General features: G+C 40.5%; 1 protein-coding gene across 2 annotated transcripts in view; it reads right to left on the reverse strand.

The window, feature by feature from the left end:
* Positions 1–11,200: 11,200 nt before the first annotated feature.
* The window catches only part of LOC117462493 (glypican-5-like), a 101,521-nt gene continuing 97,992 nt past the window's right edge, over positions 11,201–14,729 (reverse strand). For both annotated transcript variants that reach the window (XM_034104738.2, XM_034104737.2), the window contains one exon: positions 11,201–13,476. In XM_034104738.2, the coding sequence (XP_033960629.1) occupies positions 13,292–13,476 (185 nt within the window). In that variant the 3' untranslated portion in view covers positions 11,201–13,291. The remainder of the gene's footprint in view (positions 13,477–14,729) is intronic.

Here is a 14,729-nt window from a genome sequence, read left to right on the forward strand (position 1 = left end):
CTATAGGAGGAAGAGGTGGGTGTGAGCCTATGAGGCAAGATAAGGAGGGAAAGAATATGATGATGGATGACATGGGGAGAAAGACAGAGAAGTGAGTTGGGGAAAGGAAACAAGGAGGGATTGTATGTTCAGAGTAGAAGCGATCCTTGAATTCTTGGGGTACTTGCAGGCAGGCGCTGGCGTTGATGAGAAATGCCCCCTGCAGTGTGTTGCGTTGTGCTTTTGTATGTCTCTGTGGGCATCCTGGCACTTGTTCTGTGGAGTAGTCTGCGTACATTCCAACCTTCTGCAAGCATGGACAGAGGAAGAGAAAAATCTGCGGTACATCCTACAATATATTATGAAATCCAATACAAAAGCATTCCTCCACATTTACCATGGGATGGAGCGGGTTGGAGTGCATTACATTTAATAGAGACTTCACTTAAATCTGAACAATGGCCACTGAATGCAGTGGTTTCATATGTATTTGTTTACAGTAGTCTATGGAGTCACTGATATCTAACACTGACCTTTATTCTGTCTTTTTGTCTTATATAGTAGTAGTGGCATCTCATTCCTGCACCAACTTCATCCAATTCATCTGTTAATTTGTCTGCATGCTGTTCATGTATAACTATGTCATCACCTCTTTATATCATTATGCCTTAGAGCATAAATATAACAACTCTACTCATCTGTTTCTTGCCATAAAAACTCATGGCAAAACGGAAAGACTCAGATGGCTTCTTATGATAAGCTAGCTAACCCAAATTAATCATCAAAATCATCATGTTCCACGTCCTTTGCTTTAAAGATATTAAGGCGGGTGGATAATATTTTCCTGAGAGCCACCTTGACATTGATAAGTCAAAACACTCGAACTGACCAAAACTCTTCTAAATGTTTTGATGCATGCAAATGATCCAGAGTCAACTAACCTCAACTCTCTTCGGGTTCGATGTGCTGCTATGCAGGGGCGGTTCTAAGGGGGGCCGTAATACTGACTTTGGACCCCCCTGTGGCCCCCCTGAAAATGAAAAGTTTATGATTAAAGATTTTCTTGGCTGACGGAAAATGAACGTTATTTGTTATTTGTAAAAATTGGTAAGTATCTGAAATAAATATGTGTACCAATAACTGTATTGCATTGTTTTCTTATGCGCAATTACTTCATACTGTCTTTGTCTTTTTCGTCCTGCATTTATTGTGCCCCTCTCATGAAATAACTGGCCCCAGCCTGGCCCCCCCAGTCAAATTGGTCTAGAGCCGCCACTGCTGCTGCTATGGCAGAACTTCCTCCAGATTGGCAGCATCTCCCTCCACGTGGACCTTGGAAACAGTGGGAGGCCCCGTCTCTGTGTGGTTCCCAGCCCCCTATGAGGAGTGCTTCATTATTTTCCCAATGCCACTTTAGACTATCCACACATTCCTTCAGCATTCCTCAGCCCTCCCCATAGAAGCACTTTATCACATTATTCCTCCTCACACTTCTTCAATTTGGATTTAATGAGATAAACTGCATAGAAAGTGTAATGCATCAGTGCTGACCCAGCAAGTGACTGTGTGATCTCTAATTCTTACAACTTATATAAACTCCCAGCTTTTACAGGCAGTTATTTTTCTAATTTAAACAACCCACTTTTGAAAGCTGCCCAGCTTTTGTACTGGCATGGTTTTGTCTGAAGCCTTTGCCCTTTTCTGAGAGAAGCCACTTATGAGGAATTGCCACTTAGACAGATGGCTCTCTCAGCACTCACTTCATATGGCATTGTAAACTGGATTGTAAAACAAATCTAGCCTGTAAATCTGTCGGCTGGGAAACAGTCTGTCTTTGGTTGGATTTCAAATGAAGCTATAATTCTGTTTGTACTTTTCATCCAAACCAAAGTGGAAATATGCTGTGTGCTCATTGATAAAAAAATCCTCTTTGCTTGTACATCATGAATAGCAGAAAATGAAGCAAGGGTGTGCTTAGCATTCAACTTTGTCCAAATCAGTCAAGCATGTTTTTCATGATGCCTATGGTGAGAAGCTTTTTTCCATAAGATCTTCATAAAGGAAAGGACAGTAATCCTTCAAAACAAATGATTGGTAACGGGAAGACATTTTCAAAGAAACATTTTAAGTGAGGAGCAACACCTGGACAAGTTGATCCAAAACAGATAATAAAATAAAATTCTCATGAATCCATTTATTTATATTTCTTTCTGTTTTTCTGTTTTGAATGAATTGTTGATTTAAATCTTTGTTTACTTTTTCTCTCTAATAAATACATCTATCTGGTCAAGTTAAACCAATTGTATCCAACATTGACTTCCACATGATATCAGTACAGCACATTAGTGCTATTGCTGTTTTGTGAAAATCTGCAAGATTCATATACTGCTCCTTGATAACGTTTTTAACCCGACATTCAGACAGAAAGCAAACAAATATGTAATTTATAACATTAGCAAGGGCTCCATGCACTGATATGTCCCAATAAGCCATAACAGTGAGCAGTATTCTTGTGATAAACTGTTTTAACTGTTACTTAGAAATTATAATTGTATTTTGAATTGTATTATCCAAGTGAACTCTTATCTGTACTGTCCTGTATTTCACTCTTACTCTGTTGCTGCATTAACTCCTGAATTTCCCTACAGAGATCAATAAAGGTCCATCTTATCTTATCATTCACAATGTTAGGGCCCTGGAACTACTTCCAGTCAGAATACAGACATACAGTAATTCATGTTATTCATTGCACCTGGGATTTTCCTGCAATTACAACTCAAAGAGCCTGCTATGAAGAAGTGCCAAAGCTAGGAAAACCCGATAAACAGTAAGAAATACTAGAGAAACCATATCACTGTTACTATTAGCATAACTTAACGCATTGCATCCTTCTTTGCAGTGTCCTTATTCCTGGAAGGGGAATCTTCAATTCCTGCAGAGTTTTGTAACCCGTTGGTCCGTACCCAAAGCGAATTTTTAAAGCCTTCTTAATTGTCTCATTGCTCCATTTCATCCCCTTTGTGGTGAGTCTGCTTAATGCCTTAAGTTGATCTTTTGAAAACGTTTTCTTATATTTCTTGTCCCTAATTTTCATTGTTGTCTTGAGAGCTGCATTTTCCTTCCTGATTTTTCTTAGTGCAGCCTTTGCTTTTTTGGTGATTCCTTCTTGGCTCTTTAATTTTCTCTTTAATTGTTTTAATAGATCTGTTTGACTGGCTGCTGGTTCCCTCGTATGCTGACTGGCTGCTGGTTCCCTCGTATGCTGACTGGCTGCTGGTTCCCTTGTATGCTGACTGGCTGCTGGTTCCCTCGTATGCTGACTGGCTGCTGGTTCCCTCGTATGCTGACTGGCTGCTGGCTGAGTGGGTGGTGTCCGCACTCCCTGTCTCTCCTCACTAGCCATGTCCTCTCTTTCTTCACCATCACTTTCCTTTCTCTCAGTCTCCTCATCCCTTCTTCCCTCAATCTTTGAGACTAATGTAAGTAGAAGATATGGCACTGTACATTTTCGAACATTTTAAATATTATACCACTTAAAAATAAGAAATATTACTTTTGTTACTAAGAGTTCATACTTATTATACCTGTGTCACCTTTCACACTATAGCTGTGATCATGAGCTATGAGCTTTGTAGATACAGGTCCCGGGGTGAATCATGGTGCAGGGGCCCTTCTCTTTTTGACCACAGGGCGATGCACGAAGATGGTGGGTATAGCCTCTGCTCTCAGCCTAGTCTTGCCCTTTTTTCTCTTGCAAACTGGTCTGCATCAAAATGTGCCTGCGGAGTGACTTGAGGTTACTTCACACACAGAACAACTCAGTTTTGTCTGCCCACATACATATTCCATAGTGGTTGCATACACAGTATTAGGAAACACTTTATACTTACTGGACATGTTATACTCATTACATACTGTATATAAAGAATATATACTGTATATAAGAATGTGAGACAACTTTATAGAAATTCATATCACATCTGTTACTGATGCCATTTGTCATACTTTGTTAAACTCACAAATAATAAAGTTCCATAACTTCAGTTGGGAACAAAGACCACACCTTATCTCCCCAAGGCAATTTCCCATCCAATAGGTGTGCTATATAGGTGTGTATAACCCTTTCTCCTGTCTGTTACTCCCTCTTTCAGCACAAGAACCAGAGGGGGATTCAATGGAGCCTGAATACCTGCACTGAGACCCTCACCCTGCACCCTGAGTCTCAACTCTCAGTGTTTTTCAAGCCTTTCCCTGTTTTTTTGTATTAAAACAAACATTAAGCTTTCCCAATGGTGTGGTTTTCGTTTTGTGAAAAAGTGCAAATGCAGTGTTTGTATATAATTACATCACATATTTTTTTGCTGTTGGTCGTGAAATTGCTCCTGCTGACTTGAGCCAGCCATTTTTTCCTCCGCTCTGTGTCAGTGGGGAAGCCGTACATTCATATTCCTTTCTCGGAGCGATTTGAGCACCCCCAGGCAGCACAGCAAACCATGGTGGCGACTAGGAGGCAGCACAGCAAACCATGGTGGCGACTAGGAGGCAGCACAGCAAACCAGGACAACACGGAGGAAAATGCACCGACAAACTGCATGATATGCTATTCAATGTTTATTGAATTCCATGTATTTGCAATGGATGTTCCTAAAACAACACATTTAACATCATCATCATCATCCTGCTGCTGCTGCTAGTCCTTTGATAGTCACCTGTCGGTCTCCTGTCCTTTCTGAAAGCCATAAAGATGACATTAGTCATTTAGATAACTTGTGTCCTCAATTACCATGGGATTACTGAAACTACCATGAATTTAAGAAAATGGTAGAAATTAATCTAATCTTAATTTTAAAGCATTACTTTAGATCCCCTCCCTCTAAATATATCAATACACATTAGAAAGTGATGCTCCTGACTACCATACAAGTTTAAGAAGATAATATTGGTTTTAAATAATTCAAAGCTATAAATAAACAGCAACAGGCTCTTTAACCAAGGCACTGTTAGCCTAACATGTAAACTAGTTGTTCACACTAATCCTAATATTATCACTTAATATTAGCAAATTCTATTTTATTTTTTAAAATATATTGATGTAAATACATACACATATCGATTTGTTGTATAAATATTGCAAATCAAAACCTTTATTCACTAATAATTACCAAAAATCGTAGTTCTATCTCCTGTTATCAATGCATTCACATTGCCCGCCATGAACTTCTGGGGAACGATCCTCGTCTACATGAACCACGTGACGATAACCGTTTTTGGACTTCCGTTGTCGTAACTCTTCTATTATATGGCTCTGGTGTGGTCCACCTGCACGCACGGGAGTCATCTTTGTACAGACACCGGAAATGACGTTTAACACTGCCAAAAACCCATAACTAGGCAGTATAGTTGATTGCATGTGACACTGACAGATTAAGGCTTTTCTGTATACCAAAAACAAATGACATTACATTTTCCCCGCCTACTTATTCAATTAGTTGTATATGTATTTTGTTTAGGTTGCTCCAAACATTTCTAAAATAAAAAACCTCATTGATTTTGTAGGAAATACTTAATTGATTTTGTATAAAATACAAATTGAGAAAGCACATTATACTGTAGGATCTGCAAGATTTTAGTGAAAATGTGAATGTCATTATGATATTAGCTATGTACTGTATGAGATGTCTGAATAAAGAAGGCATAGTGCAGGAAGCTAAGAAAGATTGAACAAGCAAACTATATTAACTAATTAACATGGCATATGCTTAAATCTCAAATTTAGAGATCTGAGTAATTACCTACCCCGTCAATTCTCACCCCATTCCCAAAGTTCAAAGCATATTAGCCTTGGTAGATATACCTGAGAATACACAAGATAAGCCTGGGTAAAGCCATCACTTTTTCAGGTCGTACCGTGCCAGGTCAACAGTAAAAAATGCAGCAAACCTTTGTTGGCCAAACAGTAATCAAGTCAGCCTATGTGTTTTCAGTGTCATTAATGTAATCCAAATCCCCTGTGGTATGAGGAAGGTAGAGTATGTGTTATATGAATTAGGGTTAAGGGCTAGTGGCCCTGAGACATTGATTTCCCCTCTCTCATGATTGGCAGAACGGGACAGCAGCAGGAATCTCTGAATCTTTAATTAGAGCTAATCAATGATGCTGTTGTCGACCATGCAGCACACTCATTCATCCTGGGTCACACTCATATGGCCAATATGCTCACTCCAGTTTAGCCATAGCTATACACCAACATGTTATCGAGTTAACATTCATGCTCCAAATGTGGCATTCATGCTAATAAAACTCACTGATATATCAGGCATTCTGAGGACAAATGCAGGAATCCTCCTAAAGCAAAAGAAAAGTATAAAATAAAACTGTTACATATAGTCATACAGTAAAAAAATTGAACTCTGTTCCAGCCTGATAGAGATAGAAAGAGACAGAGAGAGAGTTGGAAAGGTAGAATTGCACCCAAGGGAGCTGTGGAACATTCACACCAGTGCTCATCCATCTCTGGGACATGAGGAAGGAAGCTGCCTGTAGCATGCCAAACAGAGCGAGCCCGACAGAGAATTCAACATGAGATGCTGGCCAGCCGTGAACATGTGACACACACACACACACACACACACACACACACACACACACACACACACACACACACACACACACACACACACGCACGCACGCACGCACGCACGCACGCACACACACACACACACACACACACACACACACAATCTCCTCCTTCAACTCCTCAATCACGTTTCACACCTTGCATACAAACACCAATGCGGACCCCACCAGTGTAATTGGAATGGGGGCTCATACTTGCAGGGCCACATTTCTCTCTGGCTGGCCTTTGTCATGCGGTGACACAGTTAATCTGTTTTGCTAACATGCAGACTTTCATGGTGACTAATGTTCAGGCCCCTCTGCGTAGCCTTATCAAGATGCAATACATTCTAATGTCAACCCAACCTCACCCAGCACTTCTGTTTCTTTCATGGGCCAGGAAATAATTCTTGTCTTTTGTCTTTTTTATGTAAAATGTAAAACATACAGTAAAATCAAAACCAGTGGAATTATTTTCTTTGCAGCATTAAATATATTTCCAAAGGGAGTATGAATTCAGACTCCCTTTGGAAAAATACATATTGTAAATGTTCCACAGTCGGCATCAGTTAGCTTTTCATGCTTATCTGCAAGTAAAAAGACATTTACTGTAGGTGTCTTCCACAACTGGGCTTAATTTCATAGTTTTTAAGACATCTGGATTACATACAGTATATCCCCTCTTTAAACTGCCTTTGACAGCTATAACTTTACATGCAGGTTCTAAAGGGTCTTATTCTCATCTTTTTTGGCTCAAGCTAAACATATTTAACAGTGACACCCTTTGCATAAAATGTAGTGTTACTACGATTTTAAGTGAGATGGCGCCACAGAAATGATGGTGTGTCTTCTTCTGCCAAGAATCAACATAAGTGTGGTTTCCTAGTATAAGCATCAGGCAAATGAAAACACAGTGATGTTCTATAAACAATGTCAGGTCAGGAACATGTGAGCAGAGCCCTACCTGACCCCCCACCCACCTTCCCTTGGGCGAATTTGACATTGAGTAGTGGGCAGCAAAGTTCAGAGAACCTCCACGCCCGTGGGTCTTTTCATAGTGGTTAGAAAAGGGTCCATGCCAGACGCCCAGTCCTCTGGCAGTGGATATAGAGGTTCATGTCTGCCTCTATTTTTCTTTCATAACAGGCAGAATAAATTGGGATTCTTGTGGAATCTTAGATTATTGCACAGCTGAATGGCTGTTCTGCATTATTGCGTTCATATTTGATGCTGTTCATACACATCCAGAATGGCTTGCCAGAGGGAGCTGAAGGATGACTTGTGCAATATTCAACTTCCTGGGTATGATGCATGAATGTTTTGTACAGTCGTATTGGTGTTTTATTTCAGTTTTCAGGCAGCAACAAACTTGGGCATTGCCCCACAAAAGTATCCCGGACAGAAAATGACAACAGCCGCATGGTAGCTGACAGAAGGGCAAAACCTTGTAACACTGTTTACCTGCCCTCTGCCAGGAACACAGTGCATGATGGGAAACAGAACTGACAGGTGAGGCCAATCAGTGGGTAGGAGGAATCAAGCTAAAGTTCTTGTGTCGCTGTCAGAGATTTGATCTCTGTCAGTGATGCTATGGTTCCACTTGATGGTCTGTCATGTCCAAAATGTGTTTAATTGGACTCAATTAGTCAGCTCAAGAGCTCATTGAGCATTATGCTAATTGGCGTGTGCAGAAGGGGTGACAGAGGGAAAATTGGCAGTGGCAGCTTGTGTAATCCTGTTGTGAGGGCATAGAGAGCTCTGCGCAGAGGGGAAATTGATACAGTTGACGACTTGAAACTCAAGACGGAGAGCTGTGGTTAACAGAAGCCACAGGTCCCCCTTCGTTTCCCCTTCTACCTCGCACAATTGTTCATTTTGAAAAGCTATTTGAAGTTCCTCCCTCCTATTAGTTCAAGCTTGTCACTCTGATGCCCCGTCTGTATAGGTAAGACAATCTGGGGAGAGTTGGGCTGGGGGGTGCTCCACTGCTCCCACCATGCTATCAGGTTAATTTCAGTTACATTAATAAAAAGCAGTAATGCATCTTAAGGTTCCTGATTTATCGGTAGCTCATCCCTGAAAGTGTGAATTAGTGTTAAAAGTACTCTTTAATAAGGAACGAAATGTTTCTGTATGTGTGTGAGGGCGTGTGGACTTGGCTGAGCCAGTGGGACAGAAGCGCTGATGTGTGCTACCGTTTAAAATAGCCCAGACAGACAGCTGAGCAGCTGTGACCTCAGGTCCCCGAAACTCTCAGTTACACTCACTGACCACTGCTCCTTGCAATGTGTGAGTATGTCTGTACCTACAGTACGATACACTGAATCATCCATACCCATTTACCCTTCACACTCTTTACGAGGCTAACAGAAAGCGTAGTTAAAAGTAATTTGCAGAATAACTCTGTTTCAGTGTCTGAGATTGCTCCCATTATTGTCCATATTTAAAAGCCATCCATAGCTTTCTGCGTCAGTCAGCGGAGGCTATTAAAGGATACCAAAAGGCTTTGGTTTTGTCAGGCAGGGACAATGCAGTCCAATTACAGCCAGGCAAAGACAAGTCACGATATCCTCCGACTGGGCATTCTCTTTGCTCTCGTCAGCAGCCTGGCTGAGTGTCTGACTGAGTGTCTGGCTAGACACTCAGCAACAAGCATGAAATAGACTCCAAGGATCAAATACAGACTGTGTGCGATTGGAAGTGTACAACTGTGGGACAGGGTGTGTGAATGAGATCACCGGTGTGATGATTTTTGTGTTCATGAAAGTGTACAGTATGTGTGTGTGAGAGAGCGACAAAGAGAGTGCGAAGGACCTTGTGGACAGTGTATGCTTTAGCCAGGAAAGTGTTATTAGTTATGTGCTCCCAGGCTGATGGCTATAACAGGGGGAGGAGTGGTGAGACTTGAAGGGCCACTGTCGCCTGATACACTGCCAACAAATGCTTTTATAACCACTGTGGAGAAAAAAAGACCATGGTTACCTTGAACACCAATTATAAACATTACTCAGAAATATTTTTGCTTGAGTCCCATTGTACTGAATGCCTTTGAGATCCCATTGTAATTCTTTAGAATGTATCTGGCGTTCTCTGGTAACGCTAAAATAATGTATTAAACATGAGATACACCTGATATAAGCCATCATTTCACTCTATTTGAATTTCATTTTGGGCATTTTAACAGTTTGGGAGTCTCTCCACAAACATGGCTCCCTTCAGGCTCACTGTCTGTTTATATGTGTCCTACAGTAGCTAAGACAGGCTAACAGTTATGATAGCTCTGCAGCTGACAGCACTAACTAATTTAGGGCAATTACAGGCCATGAATAGGCAACGTTTCCCCTACAGGAGCAGCCAACAAGTCAGCCACACATCAGCTGAGCGGGCAAACTGTCACTGTCGACACCGCTGTCATCACCACTGACTCTCCTTTCCAGCAGCAAACCATTTGATGGCTTCTACAGTCCCCTCTGCACTATTCCTGGTGCAAACATGGACCGATATGTTTAGCAAGAGGCTTCCTGGATGCAAATAGAGAAGGTCAGACTATGACTGCTTGCACTGCCCACGCCCTCATAACTCAGTCCAGTATGGTCAATGAAACACTGATGTGTTTTCAGGGACATGAAGCAATCCACTGTAATATAGTCTTATTGGTTTGAAGTATAGCTCAACATTTCAGGGATATATCCTCTTTGGGAGAAGAATAGATGAATACTACTCTGATATCTGTGTGATAACTATGCAGCTCAGACATGTAGGCGATTAGCTTAGCTTAGCATAACGACTAGATGCAAAGAGAACAGTCTAAAAATACACTTTCATCTTAAGCTCTCTACTTTCTGGAGTCTTGTGTCTCAAACAAGACACCATTTGTTACGCTTTAGCCAGGAAATTATTGAATATAGTGTACTATACACTAGGGCTGCTCGATTATGGCAAAAAACATAAGCTCGATTATTTGGGTCAATAATTGATATCACGATTATTAAAACGATTATCCATTTACTTTGAAAACATCAATTTATTGGAGAAAAAAAATTGTTCTTAACAGTTGATTACCCTGAACTTTAAGTATACTTCAACTGAAAAACCAAAAAAAAAGTAATAATAAAAAAATTATCGTTTTATTTCGATTATGTTGTTTTCGTAATCGTTGCAAGCCATAATCATAATTGCGATTAAAATACGATTAATTGAGCAGCCCAAGTAAAATGTTTCCTTTAATAGGTTCAGAAAGTATCACTGTGTGTGCATAATGTGGAAACCTCACTGTTTAATATTCCGTTTTGAGGGAAGAGGCATTGTGAGTGCTGTGAGCATAACATATTTTAGAGCCTGCACACCTACTGCAACACAGTCTGTTCAAGTCCACACAGTCCTAAGAGGAATAATCAGGAACAAGTACCATGTGTGTAGGTCCACATTAATGAACATATTTTCAATTTATTAGAACTCTGATTGAGGGAGCTAATCAAGGCCTAAAGTGACTGATACTCTTTAAAGAGCAGGTACCAACACAGGCAGAGCACTTTTAATAAAGCTCAGGTACACTGTATTATACCGATACAAAAAAAACACAATGAGACACAAAACAAATGGCAAGTGACTTAAAATATATACATTTATACACATGCGAGGGTAAAGGGCTGTAAGTGAACTGTGGGTGCATTGAACGACAGTCATTAACAAAACATACATGGAGGAACTCATACAGTATGATCCAAACAAATGTGGTTACAGAACATAAGATGTGACACATTTAAATTGCTAAAACCTTACATAGCTGCAAAGTAATGTATATTGCATGTATATGTGAGTAGTTAAGCGGGTCTTCTACTTTTAGGCAGAGTCAATGGTGAGTTACTTTTCAGTAGGGAGAGGGAGAGCTGTTTACAAAACAGGCAAGTTAATAGAGGAGGTATTTCACTGCACATAGACCCTTGTAAGTGTGTAGACCTGTTTACCTTAGATACTGTATCCATATAGCTTTTAGGGATTATCAGGTATAATACTGTATCTGCATAGCATTGACCGTACATTCAAACTCATTCACACTATTCATTCAGGTACTTAAGTGTACATTACATTAAGCATCCTCATCTACACAGAGCGAAAACAGATACACAGAGGAAGCCATTCTAGCAGTCCCAGAGTCTTTTGTTGAAATTCCCTTTTGCTCCATCCCCATGAGGAATCATTTAAAAAACAAAATAAGATTTGCTTTTATTCTGTTGGAATTCCAAGGAATGGTCTGCTTAAGAGTGAGTGACGAGACAACAGAGCTTATTTGGCAAAGTGTAAGATAAATCCAGATAAAGATACAATGGATATATATATATATATATATATATACCATAGTATAGTGTTAGCCATTGTGCACTATTGCTTCTGTTTAGTGATTATACTGGGCAACAGATACACCCACATTTCTCTTTTTGTGTGTGTTAAATTGTATTTAAATCTGCATGGGACAAATCGACCTTTGAGAGAGGAAGATAAAACCTGACTTTGCACCATCAGTGAGATATACTGGAATAAAAACGATATATGATTTTCCGATGCTTCCTCAAATAAGGCCCTGATCCTACCATAACCATTTTGATAACTTGATAGGTCATTCATGCATTAATGTGCAATTCAACAAGCAAACAAACAAAACTGGATGCACAATAAACATTAGTAAAATCAACAATGTACAAGCTTTGTTCAAACATCCAAAATGTGTCCATTTCTGTAGTTGGCTTGAGTTCGAAAATGATATGCATTCCTGCTTTATTTCTTACAGAAATGATATCTCTTTAGGTTTATTTGCATTATTTTATACGTAGTATGAAGCAGACAAGCACAGTCCATTCATAGCTAAGGGAAAAAACCCAATTAGCTCGATCAGTTAAGAGCTTTTTGTTGAATCAGTACCTCATACACTTTTCAAAACTTTCCACCTATATACAGTTACATACTATACACACCTAGTTTGTCTGCACAATGTGTTCAGCCGTGCAAGTGTGCCCGTGCTCTACCTGTGAACTCATTACATTCTAATCCCCACCAAGGTACACAGTCATTAGAGTATAACACATCTGCTGTTCTGAGCCAGGCACCCATGGGATTGATCTATCAATCTATCATGCATTCCTTAATCCTCCAAAAGAAAATGAGTCGAGTTTTCAAATGAATTCTTCTGCCTGGCTGGCAGATGGTGCAGTGGCCGTGATGGTGTTTTTAGCTCCGAAAGATAAGCAAAAACCAACAGCAGTAACATAAGCTGGCTATATTTGTATATGTGAAACGTGAATGTGAGTCGATATGTGTAAGTGTTTTTAAGTCAGAATGATGCTGACCCATTCTGACAACAAAAGGTGTGATATGTGAGTGATGGGGCTGTATTGATGTCTGTAAACATAAACGTCCAGCCCCCAAAACAGCCTAGAAGCAGCCTGACTAATTTTAGAAGATCAGCGTGCATGAGATAAGCTTCATCAACATCAGTGTTGCTGAAGGACAACAAGTTCCTGCACGTGTCCTCTTCTCTTCCACAACTTGTCTTCTTTGCCGATTTTCTGTTATAACCACCCATCAATGGCAGGAGAAAGGATACTATGCGTGATATGTATATGATATGAGTGTCTCTGTGCATGTATGTGGATCCTAGAGGCGGCAGGGGTCGGTGGGGGATTCACAGAAGATGCTGGAATCAGAACAGGGTCCATTGCAGGCAAAGTGCAGCAAAGAGCAGTGCGAGGCTCCAGAGCCGTGCCCAGCTGGAAGTCGCTGAGCCCCCTATCACCTTCACCGAGGGGGGCTTGGAAGGGTTCTCGCGTGGGCTTTCACCTCCAGGCTGTCTCCCCAAGGGCTTCCCTCCACTTGAGGCTGTATGTGCTGTAACAGACAGAAACATAGAGAAAAGGTGAGAGAAACAAACAGAGAGAAATGGTTTAGCTCATCACTGTAATCATGCTAATCTGCTATAATGTTCAGAGTCCTTTAGGCTTGTAGAATTGTATATGAGGGGCTTTTCATCATCCATTCTAATCCCCTTGTCTCATTCCAAGGGACAAAAAACAATCACATAAAAATGATGAATGATTATGTCTGTTACAGTTAAAGTGAGTTCATATGTACATCAGAAGAAGCACAGCTGTGTTTCAGTTGAAAGCGCCAATACATTATTTGAAGAGTGCTTTAAATATTTCAAAAGATGTTTTACAGCCACTGTGTTACTATTCAGCTACCAACACATTTTTAAATCCTTCTGTCTCAGTGATAAAACGGTGCCACTGTTTTTTCTGCCCCATGTGACTGAAATTAAGAACTGTCATCTCCACACACATATCATGATGGAGGGTTGACCATGTGTCTAATATCCAGCAGCAGATGATGAACAACCTTAACTGCGTCATTACGGCCAATCAGAGATAAATTAAGGTGGTGAGGGTAAAGCGGATATTAAGAAACGATAACAATTCCAGTCCCCAAGACACACATAAAGTTACACAAACCACTTTTTCTGTCTACATTGATGAAATACTAGCTTTTCTTCAAGAGGACTGTTCTCGTGAATCAATGAATTATTTTCCATTGACAAACTTCATCATCGCCCTGCCTCTAAACCACCTACTTTCTTCCGTTTGTGTTTGCGACAGATTGTTGATGTCTCTAAAATCAAAAGGAAATGATTCTCTCTGCTTATTAATCATCCTTCTTCCCGCTCTACTTTATGCATTCCAAACCCAGCCCAGATATGTTCATCATTAGACAGATTATCACGTTCAGCGCAGCAAAGTGCACCCCACACTTCCAGTTACCAATTAAGTTAACCTACATCAATAAGACCTTACAAGTGCCGTCAATTTTCTGTGTGCACATGTGCTGTGCTAGGGACTCTGCAAGCTTTGTGTGAGCTCTCAAAGAAGGATGGGGTGAAATCAGGGAAGGCTCATACCCATAGATTCTGAAATAAACAAATAGAGCCATGGCCGAAGAAAAGAAGAATACCTCAGCCATACCAAATTCGAGTCTCAAAATGTGTCTTTATGCTGTCACTGTCAGAAAAATAGGCCAAGTTTGCAATGATTCCCAGCAGTGTGTAAAACTGAGTGTGGGTATACTAAATTGACAGTCAGGTGTGTGAT

This window comes from Pseudochaenichthys georgianus, chromosome 17, assembly GCF_902827115.2.
Source record: "Pseudochaenichthys georgianus chromosome 17, fPseGeo1.2, whole genome shotgun sequence".
Classification (NCBI taxonomy): domain Eukaryota; kingdom Metazoa; phylum Chordata; class Actinopteri; order Perciformes; family Channichthyidae; genus Pseudochaenichthys; species Pseudochaenichthys georgianus.